At 41.3% G+C, this 21,165-nt stretch overlaps 1 protein-coding gene across 1 annotated transcript; it reads right to left on the bottom strand.

Annotated features, from left to right (window-relative positions):
* Positions 1–19,524: 19,524 nt before the first annotated feature.
* Or1f29l1 (olfactory receptor family 1 subfamily F member 29 like 1) lies at positions 19,525–20,466 on the bottom strand. The gene is given in 1 exon segment (NM_001416774.1): positions 19,525–20,466. A coding segment is annotated over 1 exon segment (942 nt).
* Between the last annotated feature and the right edge of the window lie 699 nt (positions 20,467–21,165).

The raw sequence follows: 21,165 nt of genomic DNA, 5'->3' as shown, positions 1-21,165 counted from the left end.
ATTCAGAGCCTGCCCCACATGTGGCCCATACATATACAGCCACCCAATTAGAAAAGATGGATGAAGCAAAGAAGTGCAGACCGACAGGAGCCGGATGTAGATCGCTCCTGAGAGACACAGCCAGAATACAGCAAATACAGAGGCGAATGCCAGCAGCAAACCACTGAACTGAGAATAGGTCCCCTGTTGAAGGAATCAGAGAAAGAACTGGAAGAGCTTGAAGGGGCTCGAGACCCCAAAAGTACAACAATGCCAAGCAACCAGAGCTTCCAGGGACTAAGCCACTACCTAAAGACTATACATGGACTGACCCTGGACTCTGACCCCATAGGTAGCAATGAATATCCTAGTAAGAGCACCAGTGGAAGGGGAAGCCCTGGGTCCTGCTAAGACTGAACCCCCAGTGAACTAGTCTATGGGGGGAGGGTGGCAATGGGGGGAGGGTTGGGAGGGGAACACCCATAAGGAAGGGGAGGGGGGAGGGGGATGTTTGCCCGGAAACTGGGAAAGGGAATAACACTCGAAATGTATATAAGAAATACTCAAGTTAATATAAAAGAAAAAAAAAAAAGCTTTTGCCAATATGCGGGTTGCCTTTTTGTTCTATTGAGAGTGCCCTTTGCCTTACAGAAGCTTTTCAATTTTATGATGTCCCATTTGTCGATTGTTGATCTTAAAGCATAAGACATTTCGTATTCTATTCCGGAAGTTTTCCCATGTACACAAGAATACACAGCTCTTCCCAAATTTTTCTTTTATTAGATTCAGTGTATCTGATTTTATGTGGAGATCCTTGAAACTCTTGGACTTGAGCTTTGTACAAGAAAATAATAATGGATCAATTTGCATTCTTCTACATGCAGACCACCAGCTGAACCGGCACCATTTGTTCAAAATGCTGTCTTTTTCTCACTGAATGATTTTAGCTTCTTTGTCAAAGATCAAGTGACCATAGATGTGTGGGTTCAGTTTTGGGTCTTCAATTCTATACCATTGATCTATCTGCCTAACTCTGTACCAATACCATGCAGTATTTCTCTGTAGTATACTTTGTGTTCAGAGATAGTGAATCCCCCAGAAATTCTTGTGTTGTTGAGAATAGTTTTCACTATCCTGGGTTCCTTGTTATTCCAAATAAATTTGAGAATTGTTCTTAGTAAGTCTAAGAAGAATTGAATTGGAAGTTTGATGGGCATTGCATTGAATCTGTAGATCGTTTTCAGTATGCTGGCAATTTTTACAATATTAATACGGCCCTGGGTTCGGTCCCCAGCTCTGAAAAAAGAAAAAGAAAAAGAAAAGAAATTAAGTCAAGCAGTATTACAGAGCAATAGTGATAAAAAACTGCATGGTATTGGTACAGAGACAGACAGATAGACCAAGGGAACAGAATTGAAGACCGAGAAATGAAACCACACACCTATGGTCACTTGATTTTTGACAAAGGAGCCAAAACCATCCAATGGAAAAAAGATAGCATTTTCAGCAAATGGTGCTGGTTCAACTGGAGGTCAACATGTAGAAGAATGCAGATTGATCCATGCTTATCACCCTGTACAAAGCTTAAGTCCAAGTGGATCAAGGACCTCCACATCAAACCAGATACACTCAAACTAATAGAAGAAAAACTAGGGGAGCATCTGGAACACATGGGCACTGGAAAAAATTTCCTGAACAAAACACCAATGGCTTATGCTCTAAGATCAAGAATCAACAAATGGGATCTCATAAAACTGCATAGCTTCTGTAAGGCAAAGGACACTGTGGTTAGGACAAAACGGCAACCAACAGATTGGGAAAAGATCTTTACCAATCCTACAAGAGATAGAGGCCTTATCTCCAAAATATACAAAGAACTCAAGAAGTTAGACCGTAGGGAGACAAATAACCCTATTAAAAATTGGGGTTCAGAGCTAATCAAAGAATTCACAGCTGAGGAATGCCAAATGGCTGAGAAACACCTAAAGAAATGTTCAACATCTTTAGTCATAAGGGAAATGCAAATCAAAACAACCCTGAGATTTCACCTCACACCAGTGAGAATGGCTAAGATCAAAAACTCAGGTGACAGCAGATGCTGGCGAGGATGCGGAGAAAGAGGAACAGTCCTCCATTGTTGGTGGGATTGCAGACTGGTACAACCATTCTGGAAATCAGTCTGGAGGTTCCTCAGAAAATTGGACATTGAACTGCCTGAGGATCCAGCTATATCTCTCTTGGGCATATACCCAAAAGATGCCCCAACATATAAAAAAGTCACGTGCTCCACTATGTTCATCACAGCCTTATTTATAATAGCCAGAAGCTGGAAAGAACCCAGATGCCCTTCAACAGAGGAATGGATACAGAAAATGTGGTACATCTACACAATGGAATATTACTCAGCTATCCAAAAGAATGACTTTATGAAATTCGTAGGCAAATGGTTGGAACTGGAAAATATCATCCTTAGTGAGGTAACCCAATCACAGAAAAACACACATGGTATGCACTCATTGATAAGTGGCTATTAGCCCAAATGCTTGAATTACCCTAGATGCCTAGAACAAATGAAACTCAAGACGGATGATCAAAATGTGAATGTTTCACTCCTTCTTTAAAAGGGGAATAAGAATACCCTTGGCAGGGAATAGAGAGGCAAAGATTAAAACAGACACAGAAGGAACACCCATTCAGAGCCTGCCCCACATGTGGCCCATACATATACAGCCACCCAATTAGAAAAGATGGATGAAGCAAAGAAGTGCAGGCCGACAGGATCCGGATGTAGATCGCTCCTGAGAGACACAGCCAGAATACAGCAAATACAGAGGCGAATGCCAGCAGCAAACCACTGAACTGAGAATAGGACCCCCGTTGAAGGAATCAGAGAAAGAACTGGAAGAGCTTGAAGGGGCTAGAGACCCCATATGTACAACAATGCCAAGCAACCAGAGCTTCCAGGGACTAAGCCACTACCTAAAGACTATACACGGACTGACCCTGGACTCTGACCTCATAGGTAGCAATGAATTTCCTAGTAAGAGCACCAGTGGAAGGGGAAGCCCTGGGTCCTGCTAAGACTGAACCCCCAGTGAACTAGTTTGTTGGGGGGAGGGCGGCAATAGGGGGAGGATAGGGAGGAGAACACCCATAAAGAAGGGGAGGGTGAGGGATTAGGGGGATGTTTGCCTGGAAACCGGGAAAGGGAATAACACTCGAAATGTATATGAGAAATACTCAAGTTAATAAAAAAAAAAGAAATGTAAATTTAAAAATTCAATAAAAATATTAAAAGTAAAAATGGGGTACAGAGAATAACAAAGAATTCCCTGCTGAGGAATATCAAATGGCTGAGAAGCATCTAAATAAACTTTCAACATCCTTGGTCATCAGGGAAATGCAAATCAAAACAACCCTGAGATTCCACCTCACACTAGTCAGATTGACTAAGATTAAATCTCAGGTGACAGCACATGCTGTTAAGGATGTGAAGAACACTCTTTCATTGCTGGTGGGGTTTCAACCTGGGACAACCACTCTGGAAATCACTCTTGTGGTTCCTCATTAAATTGGACCCAGCTATACCACTCCTGGCCATATACCCAAAGGATGCTCCAACATATAACAAGGGCACATGCTCCACTATGTTCATAGCAGCGTTATTTATAATAGCTTGAAAGTGGAATTAACCCTGTTGTCCTTCAACTGAGAATGGACTCAAAAAGGGTGGTACATTTACACAATGAAGCCATTAAAATAATGACTTTATGAAATTCTTAGGTACATAGATCAAACTAGAAAATATCATTCTGAGTTAGGTGACCCAGTCATAAAGAACACACATGATATGCACCCACTGATAAGTGGATTTTAGCCCAAAAGCTGGGAATATTCAAGTAGCAATTTAAAGACCATATGAAGTTTCAGTATAAGGAAGACCAAAATGTAGATGCTTCAGTCCTTCTTAAAAGGGGAAACAAAAGACTCATGAGAAAATACAGAGACAAATGGTGGAGCAGACAAAGGGTCTGAAGGAAAGATCATCCAGAGACTGCCCCACCTGGGGATCTATCTCATATGCAGCCACCAAACCCAGACACTGTTGTGCATGTCAAGAAGTGCATAATAACAGGAACCTGATATAGCTGTCTTCTGAGAGGCTCTGCCAGAGACTTACTGATACAGATGAGGATGCTTGCAGCTTACCATCAGACTGAGCACAAGGACCCCAATGGAGGAGTTAGAGAAAAGACTGAAGGAGCTGAAGGGGTTTGAACATGGGAAGAACAAAAATACCAACCAACAAGAACCACCAGATCTCCCAGGGACTAAACCACCAACCAATCAGTACATGTGGAGGGAAACATGAACCATGGCTCCAGCAGCATATGTAACAGATGATAGCTTTTTCTGGCATCAGCAGGAAGAGAAGTGGGAAGAGAGTGGACCATCCAGGAATGCAGGACAGACTGCCACCTCTGCACACCTCGGGCCACATACCTGGCCCAAGGGGAAACTGTACAGTGCCTTTGGACACAGGGATAGAGGAACAGACAGCCGCTGGTACCTAAGTTCTGGTCTATGCCCAGGACTGAACTGAACTGGCGAAACAGCTCCCTGCACCCAAATCCCATGGGTCTCTCAGAGAAAACTGGACCTTCAGAAGTGTGGTTACTCCTGAGAAGTCAGGGGAGAATGCACTCTGCCAACAGTCCAGACCCTAGAGGGGATCGCATACTGCCAACTGTGCCCACAGGGTGCAAGGACCTACATGAGCAATCAGGGGCAGGACCCTTTGATTCCTGCCTGTACCTAGAACTTGAAGACAGTCTCCAGGAGCGCTGACACAACTGAAATCAGAGCATGTTTTCTCAGGAAAGGCTGAAAGAGAACAGGAAAACTCTACAGGAGTGCTGATGCAGAGGGCTACAGCAGGGTCAAGTCACTCTCAGAAACAGCAAGACAAGCAAACACCAGAGACAACCCAATGGTTAGAAGCAAGCACAGGAACCAAGACTACTTGGCACCATCAGAGCCCAGTTCTCCAACCAAAGAAAATACTGGATATCCAAACACACCAGAAAAGCAAGATTTAGATATAAAGTCACGTTGGTTGGTAATAATGGAGGACTTTAAGAAAGACATAAAGAATTCCCCTAGACAAATGCAGGAAAACACAAATAAACAAGTAGAAGCCCTTAGAAAGGAAACACAAAAATCCCTGAAGAATTATAGGAAAACAAAACCAAACAGGTACGGGAATTGAAAATGGAAATAAAAACAATAAAGAAAGAACAAAGGGAGACAACCCTGGATATAGAAAACCAAAGGAAGAGACAAGGAGCTGTAGATACAAGCATCACCAACAGAATACAAGAGATAGGCGAGGGAATCTCAGGAGCAGAAGATTCCATAGAAAACATTGACAAAACTGTCAATAATGTAAACATAATGTAAAATGCAAAAAGCTCCTAGCCCAAAACATACAGGAAATCCAGGGCACAATAAGAAGATCAAATCTAACGATAATAGGTATAAAAGAAAGTGAAGACTCCCAACTTAAAGGGCCAGTAAATATATTCAACAAAATTATAGAAGAAAACTTCCCTAACCTAAAGAAAGAGATGCCCATAAATATACAAGAGGCCTACAGAACTCCAAATAGACTGGACCAGAAGAGAAATTCCTCTGGTCACATAATAGTTAAAACACCGAATGCACAAAACAAAGAAAAATATTAAAAGCAGTAACATATAAAGGCAGACCTATAAGAATTACACCAGACTTCTCACCAGAGACTATGAAAGCCAGAAGATCCTGGACAGATATCATGCAGACCCTAAGAGAACACAAATGCCGGGTTGGGGATTTAGCTCAGTGGTAGAACACTTGCCTAGCAAGCACAAGGCCCTGGGTTCGGTCCCCAGCTCTGAAAAAAAAGAAAAAAAAAGAAAAAAGAAAAAAAAAGAGAACACAAATGCCAGCCCAAGTTACTATATCCAGCAAAACTTTTAATTAACATAGATGGAAAAATCAAGATATTCCATGACAAAACCAAATTTACACAGTATCTTTCTACAAATCCATCCTTACAAAGGAAAATTGATGGGAAACTTCAACACAAGGAAAGAAACTACACCGTACAGAAAGCAAGAATATAATTTCCTTCCAATGAAACCAACAGAGAGACAAACAAACATAATTCCACCTCTAACAGTGAAAATAACAGGAAGCGACAATCACTATTCCTTAATATCTCTCAACAAAAAATGGATTCAATTACCCAATAAAAAGACATAGACTAGCAGACTGGATACGTAAAGAGGAGCCAGCATGTTGCTGCATGCAGGAAACACACCTCAGGCACAAAGACAGACACTACCTCAGAATAAATGGCGGGAAAACAATTTTCCAAGGAAATGACCAGAAGAAACAGGCTGGAGTTGCCATTCTAATATCAAATAAAATTGACTTTCAACCAAAAGTCATTAAAAAACATAAGGAAGGACACTTCATATTCATCAAAGGAAAAATCAAAATGGATGAACTATCAATCCTAAATATCTATGCTCCAAATGCAAGGGCACCTACATTCATAAAAGAAACCTTACTAAAGCTCAAAGCACACATTGCAATTCACACGATAATAGTAGGAGTTTTCAACACACAACTCTCAACAATGGACAGATCATGGAAACAAAAATTAAACAAAGACATAGAGAAACTAAGAGAAGTTATGAAACAAATGAATTGAACAGACATTTATAGAACATTCCATCCTAAAATAAAAGTATATACTTCTGGTTGCTGCCCTCACGGAGAGCTGAAACCGAACCCCGAAGAGTGACTGCAGGCCTGAGACCAGAGGTAAGACCAACTTTTCTCCTTCAAGTGACCTGCCTGTTGGACTCAGGACACACAAAGGCAAAATTCCTCTGGGACTGGACACTTCTGGTTTCTAGCTGGAGCCTGAACCTCACTGATCCCGGCCCACAGCTCCCCGCTCCCAAACCCCGTGAGAAAGAGAGCTCATCGCCCAGACAGGTGGGCACTCCTGAGACTGCAGGGCAGGAGAGACCACCAGTACTGCCCACCCTTGCCCACATCCCTGGCCCAAGAGGAAATTGTATAGGGCCTCTGGTAATAGGAAGATAGGGGAACTCAAGCTGCAGGTCCCCTGTGGTCCAGACCTTGCCGAGATCTGAAGGGATCTGCTCAAACAGGTCCCTGCACCCAAATCCCGTGAGAGGGAGAGCTAGACTTTCAGAGGGGCAGACACGCCTGTGAGGCCAGAGGAGACTACTCTCTGCCCACATTTCTGACTATAGAGGAAAATGCCTAGTGCCATCTGGGTCCCTGTGCACAGGGACCTAAGAAAAGGTGGGGCAGGCCCTTCTGGTTGCTGTCTTCATGGAGAGCTGAAATGCAGCCCCCGAGGAGCGACTTCAGGCCCTAGACCAGAGGTAAGACCAACTTTTCTGGTTTAAGTGACCTGCCTGGTGTACTCAGGACACATGCCCACAGGAACAGCTGATGACCATTAGACAGGAAAGACTACAGCAGAACACTCTGTTCCCATAACTGGCTGAAAAAAAACAGGAAAACAGGTCTATAGCACTCCTGACACACAGGCCTATAGGATGGTCTAGCCTCTGTCAGAAATAGCAGAACAAGGTAACACCAGAGACAACCTGATAGAGAGAGGCAAGCGCAGGAACCCAAGCAACAGAAACCAAGACTACATGGCATCATCGGAGCCCAATTCTCCCACCCAACCAAACACTGAATATTCAAACACACCAGAAAAGCAAGATCTAGATTTAAAATCACATTTGATCATGATGCTGGAGGACTTGAAGAAAGACATAAAGAACTCCCTTAGAGAAATGCAGGAAAACATAAATAAACAAGTAGAAGCCTATAGAGAGGAATCACAAAAATCACTGAAAGAATTCCAGGAAAACACAATCAAACAGGTGAAGGAATTGAAAATGGAAATAGAAGTAATAAAGAAAGCACAAAGGGAAACAACCCTGGATATAGAAAACCAAAGGAAGAGACAAGGAGCCGCAGATACAAGCATCACCAACAGAATACAAGAGATAGAAGAGAGAATCTCAGGAGCCGAAGATTGCATAGAAATCATCGACACAACTGATGAAGATAATGTAAAACAGAAAAAGGTACTGGCCCAAAACATACAGAAAATCCAGGACACAATGAGGGGGTCAAACCTAAGGATAACTGGTATAGAAGAGAGTGAAGACTCCCAGCTCAAAGGACCAGAAAATATCTTCAACAAAATTGTAGAAGAAAACTTCCCTACCCTAAAGAAAGAGATGCCCATAAACATACAAGAAGCCTACAGAACTCCAAATAGATTGGACCAGAAAGGAAACTCCTCCTGTCACATAATAGTCAAAACACCAAATGCACAAAACAAAGAAAGAATATTAAAAGTAGTAAGGGAAAAAGATCAAGTAACATAAAAAGGCAGACCTATAAGAATTACACCAGACTTCTCACCAGAAACTATGAAAGCCAGAAGATCCTGGACAGATGTCATACAGACCCTAAGAGAACACAAATGCCAGCCCAGGTTACTGTATCCTGCAAAACTCTCAATTAACATAGATGGAAAAACCAAGAAATTCCATGACAAAACCAAATGTACACAATATCTTTCTCCAACTCCAGACTTACAAAGGATAATAAATGGTAAAGCCCAAGTAGGCAAGTTACACCCAAAAAAAAAAAAAGAAACTAATCACTTTGGAACAAAATGAAGAGAAGACAAGCACACAAACATAATGTCACATCCAAATATGAACATAATAGGAAGCAACTATCACTATTCCTTAATATCTCTCAACATCAATGGACTCAATTCCCCAATAAAAAGACACAGATTAACAAACTGTTTACGAAATGAGTACCCAGCATTTTGCTGCCTATAGGAAACACACCTCAGAGACAAAGACAGACACTACCTCAGAGTAGAAGGCTGGAAAACAACTTTCCAAGCAAATGGTCTGAAGAAACAAGCTGGAGTAGCCATTCTAATATCAAATAAAATCGATCGATTTTCAACCAAAAGTCATCAAAAAAGATAAGTAAGGACACTTAGTATTCATCAAAGGAAAAAATCCACCAAGATGAACTCTCAATCCTAAATATCTATGCTCCAAATACAAGGGCACCTACATACATAAAAGAAACCTTACTAAAGCTCAAAGCACACATTATACCTCACACAATAATAGTAGGGGATTTCAACACCCCACTCTCATCAATAGACAGATCATGGAAACAGAAATTAAGCAGAGAAATAGACAGACTAACAGAAGTCATGAACCAAATGGACTTAACAGATATTTATAGAACATTCTATCCTAAAACAAAGGGATATACCTTCTCAGCACATCATGGAACCTTCTCCAAGATTGCCCATATAATTGGTCACAGAACAGGCCTCAACAGATACAGGAAGATAGAAATAACCACATGCATCCTATCAGATCACCACGCATTAAGACTGGTCTTCAATAACAACAATAATGAAAGAAAGCCCACGTATACATGGAAGTTGAACAATGCTCTAGTCAATGACAACTTGGTCAAGAAAGAAATAAAGAAAGAATTGAAGATTTCTTAGAATTTAATAAAAATGAAGATACAACATTCCCAAACTTATGGGACACAATGAAAGCAGTACTAAAAGGAAAACTCATAACTCTGAGTGCCTACAAAAAGAAACAGGAGATAGCATATGTCAGCAGCTTAACAGCACAGCTAAAAGCTATAGAACAAAAAGAAGCAAATACACCCAGGAGGAGTAGAAGGCAAGAAATAATCAAACTCAGAGCTGACATCATCCAAGTAGAAACAAAAAGGACTATACAAAGAATCAACAAAACCAAGAGCTGGTTCTTTGGGAAAATCAACAAGATAGATAAACCCTTAGCCAGACTAAGCAGAGGTCACAGAGAGTATATCCAAATTAACAAAATTAGAAATGAAAAGGGAGACATATCAACAGAATATGAAGAAATTTTTAAAAATCATCAGATCCTATATTTAGCAAAACTGGAAATCTGGAGGAAATGGACAATTTTGTACACAGATACCAGGTACAAAACTTAAATCAGGAACGAATAAACAATCTAAACAACCCTATAATGCCTAAAGAAATAGAAGCAGTTGTTAAAAGTCTCCCAACCAAAAAGAGCCCAGGTCCAGATGGGTTCAGTGCAGAATTCTATCAGACGGTCATGGATGACCTCATACCAATACTGTGCAAACTATTCCACAAAATTGAAATGGTCAGAGCACTTCCAAATTCCTTCTGTGAAGCCACAATTACTCTTATATCTAAACCACACAAAGACCCAACGAAGAAAGAGAACTTCAGACCAATTTCCCTTATGAATATTGACACAAAAATACTCAATAAAATTCTTGCAAACTGAATCAAAGAACACATCAAAAGGATCATCCATCATGATCAAGTAAGCTTCATCCCAGGGATGCAGGGATGGTTTAATATATGAAAATCCATCAGTGTAATCCACTACATAAACAAACTCAAAGATGAAAACCACATGATCATATCATTAGATGCTGAGAAGGCATTTGACAAAATTTAATACCCCTTCATGATAAAAGTTGTGGAAAGAAGAGGAATTCAAGACCCATATCTAAACATAGTAAAAACAATATACAGCAAACCAGTAGCTAACATTAAACTAAATGGAGAGAAACTTGAAGCAATCCCACTAAAATCAGGGACTAGACAAGGTTTCCCACTCTCTCCCTCCTTATTCAATATAGTACTCAAAGTCCTAGCCAGAGCAATCAGACAGAGAAAGGAGGTCAAAGGGAAGGGAAGAAATCAAAATATCACTACTTGCAGGTGATACGATAGCATGCTTAAGTGACCCCAAAAGTTCCACCAGAGAACTACTTAACCTGATAAACAACTTCAGCAAAGTGTCTGGGTATAAAATTAACTCAAACAAATCAATAGCCTTCCTCTACTCAAAGGATAAACAGGCAGCTGAGAAAGAAATTAAGGAAATGACACCCTTCACAATAGTCCCAAATAATATAAAATACCTTGGTATGACTTTAACCAAGCAAGTGAAAGATCTGTATGTCAAGAACTTCAAGTGTCTGAAGAAAGAAATTGAGGAAGATCTCAGAAGATGGAAAGATGTTCCATGCTCACGGATTGGCAGGATTAATATAGTAAAGATGGCCATTTAGCGAAGAGCAATCTACAGTTTCAATGCAATCCCTATCAAAATTCCTACTCAATTCTTTATAAAGATAGAAAGAGCAATTTGCAAATTCATCTGGAATAACAAAAAACCCAGGATAGCAAAAACTATACTAAACAATAAAAGAACTTCTGGGGGAAATCACTATCCGTGACCTCGAGCTATAGTCATAAAAACTGTATGATATTGGTACAAAGACAGGCAGATAGACCAGTGGAATAGAATTGAAGACCCAGAAATGAACCCACACACCTATGATCACTTGATTTTTGACAAAGGAGCTAAAATCACCCAATGATTCAAAGATAGCATTTTCAACAAATGGTGCTCATTAGACTGGAGGTCAGCATGTAGAAAAATGCAAATTGATTCATTCTTATCACCATGTACAAAACTTAAGTCCAAATGGATCAAGGAACTCCACATCAAACCAGATACACTCAAACTAATAGAAGAAAGAGTGGGGAAGAATTTCGAACACGTGGACACTGGGAAATTTTTCCTGAACAAAACACCCATGGCTCATGCTGTAAGATCAAGAATTGACAAATAGGAGCTCATAAAACTGTAAAACTTCTGTAAGGCAAAAGACACTGTCATTAGGACAAAACAGCAACCAACATATTGGGAAAAGATCTTTACCAATCCTACATCTGATAGAGGGCTAATATCCAAAATATACAAAGAACTCAAGAAGTTAGACTCCAGAGATCCAAATAACCCTATTAAAATGGGGTACAGAGGTAAACAAAGAATTCACAGCTGAGAATTATCTAATGGCCAAAAAGCACCTAAAGAAATGTTCAACATCCTTAGTAATCAGGGAATTGCAAATCAAAACAACCCTGAGATTCCACCTCACACCAGTCAGAATGGCTAAGATAAAAAACTCAGGTGACAGCAGATGCTGGCGAGGATGTGGAGAAAGAGGAACACTCCTCCATTGTTGGTGGCATTGCAAACTGGTACAACCACTCTGGAAATCAGTCTGGAGGTTCCTCAGAATATTGGACATTACACTAACTGAGGATCCAGCTATACCTCTCTTGGGCCTTTTCCCAAAAGATGTTCCAACATACAACAAAGACACATGCTACACTATGTTCATAGCAGCCTTATTTATAATAGCCAGAAGCTGGAAAGAACCAAGATGCCCTTCAACAGAAGAATGAATTCAAAAAATGTGGTACATCTACACAATGGAGTACTACTCAGCTATCAAAAACAATGACTTCATGAAATTCATAGGCAAATGGAATGAACTAAAAAATATTATCCTGAGTGAGGTTACTCAATCACAGAAAGGCACACTTGGTATGCACTCATCGATAAGTGGATGTTAGCCAAAAAGCTCAAATTACCCAAGATGCAATCTATAGATCACAGGAAGCTCAAGAAGAAGGATGACCAAAATGCAGATGCTCCAACTCCTTCTTCAAAGGAGGAAAAAACATCCATAGGAGGGGATGTGGAAGCAAAGTTTAGAGCAGTGACTCAAGGAATGGCCATTCAGAGCCTGACAGACATGTGACCCATATATATCTCCACCAAAACTAGAAAAGATTAATGAAGCTAGAAAATGCATACTGAAAGGAATGGGATATAGATCTCTCCTGAGAGACACATCCAGAGCATGTCCAATACAGAGGTCAATGCTAGCAGCAAACCACCAAACTGAGAATAGGACCCCTTGGGGGGAATTAGAGGAAGCATTGAAAGAGCTGAAGGGGCTTGCAACCCCATAAAAACAACAACACCAACCAACCAGAGCTTCCAGGGACTAAACCACCACCAAAATACTGGTGACTTGGACTGACCCAGGGCTCCAACTGCAGAGAATAACCTTATTGGGGCACCAGGGGAAGGGGAAGCACTTGGTCCTGCCAAGGTTGGACCCCCAGTGCAGGGGAATATGGGGGATGAATAGGAGGAATACCTACATGGAGGAGGATGAGGGGAGGGAATGAGGGCTTATGGACAGGAAACCAGGAAGGGGAATAACGTTTGAAATATAAGTAAAGAAATATATCTAATAATTTTTTTAAAAAAATAGGAAGAGAAGTTCCTGGTCCTGGGAAGGCTCATTTCCCCAGTGTAGGGGAATACCTGGGTGTCAAGATAGGAGTCGGTGGGTCGGAGGAAGTGGATGAAAATAGGATCATATTCATGGAAGAAGGGAGAAAGGGGAAAGAAGGGTGGGAGAAGGGAAAAGGGGGATAACATTTGAAATGGAAATATATAAAATATCCAATAAAACAAAAAGAAAAACATCTTCCTTGGATTGCTTTGCTGGCCTTGGGGTCAAGAAGAGGTAACACAGACCCTTTTGTGGGTGTTTGGCTTGCATGCATGTATGTGCATCACATGCATGCCTCTTGCCCATGGAGATCAGAAGAGGATGTCAGATCTCTTGGATATGGTGTTACGGATGGTTGTCAGGTACTATGTAGGTACTGGGAATAAATACATGGTCGTTTGAAAAGACAATCACTGCTCTTACCTCTGGTCCACTCCTCTAGATCAGATGCTTAAGTGCACTTTATTTCTATCAATATAGTAAGTTATTGCAGTGTAAACTACTAGAGTTTATCAGCTCCTGTGCTCAACAAAGTGGAAGAGAGTTTTACTAATTTTTGAGCCATGCCAGGCTGATGACAGGGTGACTGAAAGTTCTTTTATGTGAGGATCCTCATTCAGAGGATTCACAGTGTCAGAGAAATAGACTGCATAAAGTAACCCAAAAAATGATAAGCAAGAACAAACACAGCAGGAGGAACCAGAACCTTGATATGCAATGATATATTTCCAAAATATCCAGTTTTCAACAAATGAAAGGTTGCAAGAAACAGACTTTACATGCATATATATGTATGACCTTTATAGCAGAAGGACAGGAAAGAAAGAGCAGAATCTATCTTTAACAAAAATATCTCCAAGAAGCCATTGTATACATGTTAGCAGATGGAAAGACGAACAATATTGAAGAAGTAAACAAAAATATGAAAACAATGTCAAATCAAATATGGAATAAATAGCCAAAAAATTACAGGTAAATGGTAAATGGAAATTCTGAATTGGAAAGTAAACAATGGATATAAAGTGTTCACTAAATGGGCTCTACAAATATGAACAGATCAATAAATAATGGGAAAATTTTCAAATAGTCATATAGAGATTTTGGAAGTTGAAAAAAAGTAAATAGAATCAGGATAGGTCATGTGTAGACAATGGTATAATCACAAATATATAAAGTAAGGATTTTTAGGGAACAGAAAGGAAATACTGACTGAAAAGTCATTTTACAAAATGACCTATGAATATAGGAAGCTCAATTGATTATAATTAGATTTATAATTCCATCACAAATACAGTGGAGAGTAATATTAAATCTGTTGAAAGTAAAAGATGATGAGATACAACAGAAGAATAGATACAGAAAGGGTGGTGCATTTACACAATGGAGTACTACTCAACTATTAAAAACAATGTTTTCATGATTCATAGGTAAATGGATAGAACTAGAAAATATCATCCTGAGTGAGGTAATCCAATCACATAAAAAAACCACACTTGCTATGCACTCACTGATAAGTGGATATTAGCCGAAAAGCTTGGATTACCTAATATACAATGCAGGGACCACATGAAGCTCAAGAAGAAGGATGACCAAAGTGTAGATGCTTCAGTACTTCTTAAAAGGGGGAACAAAAACATTTATGGGAGGAGATATGGACACGAAGTTTGGAGCAGAGACTGAAGGGATGGCCATTCAAAGCCTGCCCCACTTAGGGATCCAGTCCACATACACACAGCCACAAAACTCAGAAAGTATTGTTGATGCCAAGACTTGCATGCTGACTGGAGCCTGATATACCTGTCTCCTGAAAGGCTCTACCAGAGCATGACAAATGACGAATACAAAGGGGAATGCTTGCTACCAACAATTGAGCTGAGAATAGGATTCCCATTGGAGGAGTTAGAGAAAGGGTTGAAGGAGCTGAAGGGGCTTGCACCTCATAAGAAAAACAACACGAACCAACTACAGGTCCCAGGGACTAAACCACCATCCAAGGAGTACACATGGACAGATCCGTGGCTCCATCTGCATATGTAGTAGAGGATGGCCTTGTTGGGCACCAATGGGAAGAGAAACTCTTGGTCCTGCCAAGGCTGGACACCACAGTGAAGGGGAATGTAAGGGCAGTGAGGCGGGAGGGTTGTGGTTGGGGATGCAAAGCACCCTCACAGAATGGCAACACACCTTAGAGCAGAGGTAAGACTAACTCTTGTGCTTTGAGCTACCCTCCTGGTGGCCTCAGGACACACAAAGGGAGGAGCAGTCTGGGACAGTACACTTCTGAATTTTGCCTACACCCACACCTGAACTGGTCCCACAGCTCTCTGTATCCAAATCCCGTGGGAGAGAGAGCTGGGCTCTCAGAAATGAGGACAATTCCTGAGAGCTCAGGGGAAACCACCACTTCTGCTCACATTCCTGGCCAAAGAGGAACCTGCCTAGTGCCCTCTTGATACAGGAACCTAGGAACAGTCAGGAACAGAACACTTTCCGTGTCTGCCTAAGCCCAGAGCTGAAAACCAGTCTCCAGGAACGGTGACACACTTGAGAGTAGAGGTAGGACCAAATCGTCTGCTCCAAGTGACGTGCCTGGATGTTTCAGGACACACAAACCCAGGAGCAGCTCTCTGTTCCCAGATCTGGCTGAAAGAAAATAGGTCTACAGGAATGCTGACACACAGGCTTACAGGAGGGTCAAGCCACTCTCAGAGACTGCAAGAAAAGCTAACACCAGAGACAACCTGATGGTGAGAGACAAGCTCAGGAGCCTAAACAACAGAAACCAAGATTACTTGGCATCATCAGAGTCCAGTTTTCCCACCAAAGCAAATACTGGATTTCCAAACACATAAGAAAAGCAAGATTTTTGATTTAAAGTCACATCTCATGATGATGACAGAGGACTTTAAGAAGGACATAAATAACTCCCTTAAAGAAATACAGGACAACCCAGGTAAATAAGTAGACCTTTTTTTATGTTCATAACAGCCTTAGTTACTTTTTCCATTTTTATTAAATTAGGTTTTTCTTATTTACATTTCAAATGTTATTCCCTTACCTGGTTTGCTGTCCATTAGCCCCCTAACCCTTCTATATGGGTGTTTCCCTCCCCATCCAACACCAATTACCACCCCACCCAACAGTCCCCTACACCAGGGGTCCAACATTGGCAGGACCAAGGACTTTCCATTCCACTGGTGTCCCAACAAGTCTATTCATTGCTACATATGCAGTTGGAGCCCAGGGTCAATCCATGTACAGTCTTTGGGCAGTGGTTTAGTCCCTGGAAGCTCTGATTGATTGGTATTGTTGTTCTTATGGGGTTGCAAATCCCTTCAGCTCTTTCAGTCCTTTCTTTAATTCCTCCAACAGGAGTCTGTTCTCAGTTCAGTGGTTTGCTACTAACATTCACCTCTGTATTTAAAATGTTCTAGCTGTGTCTCTCAGGAGAGAGCTATATCCAGTTCCTGTCAGCATGCACATCTTAGCTTCATCTCTCTTATCTAGTTTGGTGGCTGTATATATCAGGTCCACATGTGGGGCAGGCTCTGAATGGGCGTTCCTTCAGTCTCTGTTCTAAACTTTGCCTCCCTATTACCTCCTATGGATATTTTTGTTCCGTTTTTAAAGAAGGAGTGAAGCATCTGCATTTTGGTCATCCTTCTTGAGTTATCCTTCTTGAATTAAAATATTGTGTTAATTATGTATCTTAGATAAAGAGTAATAGTTTGTGAAAAAAAACTGGTGGTGAATTAAGGATTAAATAATGGTTATCAGTATAGTTGGTTTGACCTGTCGGGGTAGGTTAGATGACTTTTAAACCTTATAGGAAAATTCGAAAATTTTTGGACATAAATCATGAATGCTAGGGAGAAAATGAACATTTAAATAAAGAGACATGGAAATTTTAGGTTGAGAAGCGTGAACACTGTCTTAGGTGTTCCTGTTAGGGAGAACAAGCATTTAAGCAAAACCTGAAAACTTTTGGGTTTCAGGTGTGTTTTCCCATTGTCTTGGCCGGCCTAGATATGTTGGGAGGGGAGCTGCTCTGTGATTGGTCTGTGTCAAACCTCACAACACGCGTTTATGGGGGGCTGCAGCTAGTGAGGCCTTGATCTGGGAAGCTGGGAATGCGCCTGTCATACCTATTAGGGTTTCCTGCGATTCAACCTGTCCTGACCAGGAATCAGGGTACCTTTCTCAGACCCACAATTTTCAAAATAAATTTCAAAACATACTGTACATTTTCATGTTTCAAAAGATAAACAGAAATTACTAACGGGTGGACTACATAAATTTAATAAAAATAGAAGTATAAAAACTTTCAGTAATTTAGAACCTTCTTTTATAAAATAGATATGACAGAAAGGGATATAGAGTGCATGAATGGCATGCTCTATACTGGGATTATGGAAGACATTTTCCTTTTTATTAACCATTTCCTGATTTAATATTGCATGCCACACATGTTCATGAGAAAATAAACATCCACTCAAATGAGTACTAGAATTGTTTTTCTGTACCATCAAATAAAAATTTCCCTATTTGCACCATCATTACTGTGGTATTGGTATATATTGATATCAAGGTCTCATGTCTCTGTTTCTCTGTCTCTGTCTCTATGTCTGTGTGTCTGTCTCTCTGAATCTGTCTCTGTCTCTTTCTCTTGCTCTCTCTCTTTTTGAAACAGGGTCTCCACATAGTCCCACTGTCCTGGAACTCACTATGTAAACAAAGCTGGCAGACGTACTCACTGACCAGAAAACATGCACAGTAAACAAAAAACAAACTAACAAGTATAAAATTGAACTAAACAAAAGCTTAATAAAATTGCCAGATTAAACAGAGACTTCAGGAAGAGGAATTGTGAGAAAAGCAGGGATCAGGTGGAGATTCGGGAATCAGAAGATCCTGATCAAAAGAAACAGCTCATTAGAGGCCCTCAGCAGACTTGTACTGGAAGAAGGAAGAGTGAGCAAAGCAGAGGACAGGGAAAGTGTTAGCACAAGCTGGAGATCAGAGAGAAAGCAAGAGACAAGGACAACAGGCAAAGGGCAAAGACAGGAAATACTGCCAGACACATGACAAGATTCTACAGGGAAAGGAATGAAGGAGTGGGGGAATTGCTTTTAGAAATAATGTCTGCAATTTCGTTGAAAACAATAATCAATACAACTCAGAAGTCCTACCAAGTTTCAACATGAAAAGTGTAAGAACTAGAGGTGGTAGATGTCTCCCAGGCCAAGCTGCACACATGGGCTCACAGTGGTGTGACAACACATACGAGACATGTGTAACCATAAGTTACACGGAAGTAGCAGAGGAAGTTGGAATGAAGTCCCACTGGTAGGCCTTAGCTATAGAGCTGTTGGCAAGTCTTAGCCACTAGGGAAGAACAGATTGTTTTCATTAAGAATGTAGCAACTTTAACTCAACCACAGTCCAGTGGAAGGCCACACATCAGAGTATATGAAAGCAGAAGTTAAAATGGTGTGAAAGAAAGAAAGGAGGAAAGAAAGAGAGAGGAAGGAGGGTAAGAGGGAGGGGTGGATGGAGGAAGGGTGGTTGGAAGGGAGAGTGAGAGACAAAGTGAAACAGAAAGAAACAAAAATGAAAAGAAAAGATAAAAATAAAAGGAATGAATATTTTCATCACAATTGAAAAAGAAAAATCTTAGAAATAAAAATACACAAGATCAGTAAAACCAAGTTACAGGCACTAACTTTAAAAGTTTTACTACGAAATGAAAATTGAAAGCTAATAAACTTTTTACTAAGTGAAACATCCAGGACACCTAGACCTGCATAGCAAGACTCTGTCTCATACAAAAGAAAACAAAACAACAGCAGCAACAACAACAGCAGCAAACAAGAACAAAAGAGTTGCTACCTGGAAACACCAGCAGACATTGACAGAGACAGGTAAAGAGGGCAGAGGGAATGAAAGGTCAACCTAGAACTATAGAAAGCACAGCTCATTTTTATTGAATCAACCTATTTCCTGCTAAATGGTAGATGCTATGTAATGGCCAGATGTCATCATGTAACAGTACATATTCTAGGCTCTGTATTTGGGAGAGATAATTGATGCTTTTCTTACAAAACGTAAGTGAGAAGTTTCAGATAATTGACAAAACATGAAGAATTCTTAGACAATAGCTCCCTCTGTGATGTGCAACACTTAACATTACTGCTTAGATGAAAATCTCATGGCGAGCACTTTCCTTAAAGCCGCTTTCATGTCGCTGTTCCTCAGGCTATAGATGAAAGGGTTCAGCATTGGGGTCACCACTGCATACATCACTGCAGCTGCCATGTCCCTCCCAGCTAAGTGAGAGGATGATGGGTTGAAATACACTGCGATGATAGTGCCATAGAAGAGGCAGACCACAGCCAGGTGGGAGCCACAGGTGGAGAAGGATTTCCATCCTCCCCTGGGGGATGACACTCTGAGGACCTCACAGGTGATGTGGATGTAGGAGATGAGGATGCAGACAAATGGGGTGACCATGACCACAGCTCCCTCTGTAAGAATCATCAGCTCATTGAGATGTGTGTCTGAGCAGGAGAGTTTCAGGAGGGGAGTTCCATCACAGAAGAAGTGGGGGATCATGTTGTCTGCACAGAAGGAGAGTCGAGCCATGAGCAGTATGTGCAACAGACAATTCATGTTGGCTACAACCCATGACCCCACAACAAGCAGGACACAGAGCTGATGGGTCATCTTTGTTGTGTAGTGTAAAGGGTGGCATATGGCCACAAATCGGTCATAGGACATCACAGCCAGCAGGAAATTGTCCATGTTACCGAACACACCGAGAAAATACAGCTGGGTGAGACACCCAGAGAAGGAAATGGCCTGACTCCCAAGTATATGGTTGGCCAGAACTTTAGGGACAGTGGTGGAGGAGAAGCAGACATCCACAAAGGACAGATTGCTGAGGAAGAAGTACATGGGGGTGTGCAGGTGGGTGTCTGTGCCGATGGCCAGGATGATGAGCAGGTTTCCCAGGACAGTGGCCAGGTACATGGTGAGGAAGAGCAGGAAGAGGAGCTGCTGCTGCTGGGGCTGCCTGGAGAGTCCCAGGAGGAGAAATTCAGTGACACTGGACTGGTTGGTGCTGCTCATGAGTCTGAGCCAAGCTACAGAACAAAGAAGAGTTCGGAAGGCCATCTTCAGGTTTGGGTGCTACAACCAGGTTCACACTAATCCTGCATTAGGGTTTCTGTATCCACTCCTTTGCTCCACACACTCAACTTACAAATCCCAGTTTTAGTTTGTTCCCCAGATTGACCCCTTTAGTTTTATTGGATATAACATACAAGCTTTCAAGCACATCGATCTTACCTGTATCTGATAACATTTTCTGTATTTTTTTCCACTCCTTAGAAGCTCAAAGGAAAGGAGAAGCAGCCAGCTATTTTAGTGATCTCAAGCTCCAACTGGTGGAACTGTGACTCCTGCTGATGACCCCTCTCTGAGAGAGAGTGAGCAGCACTTGGTGCAGAAGAAACATTGGCATTTCTAATACCTTGAAAATGCCTAACATGCCAGTTCTATTACTTTTACCTTGGAGGTGTTGGGTAATAGTGTTCATTATTCTAAGGCTTAGAAAATCTTGGGAATATGGTTAGGTTCTCAGAAGGTGAAGAGTGGACGATCACTGTCCCAGACCTCCGTGTCAGGAGGAGGTCTGGGAGAAGAAGATATTTTCTGCAGCATGAAGTCCCACTAGGGATAGAGTCCCTGAGTATCTCATTAAAGACCAGCAGAAATTAGTTGCGTAAGCCTGCTCTTGCTCCCTCTTGACCAACAAGGGCGCAACAT

This window comes from Rattus norvegicus, chromosome 10 (genome assembly GCF_021556685.1).
Source record: "Rattus norvegicus strain SHRSP/BbbUtx chromosome 10, alternate assembly SHRSP_T2T, whole genome shotgun sequence".
Taxonomy (NCBI): domain Eukaryota; kingdom Metazoa; phylum Chordata; class Mammalia; order Rodentia; family Muridae; genus Rattus; species Rattus norvegicus.
The sequence above is the reverse complement of the archived record's forward strand: the minus strand, read 5'-3'. Positions and strand labels throughout refer to the sequence as shown.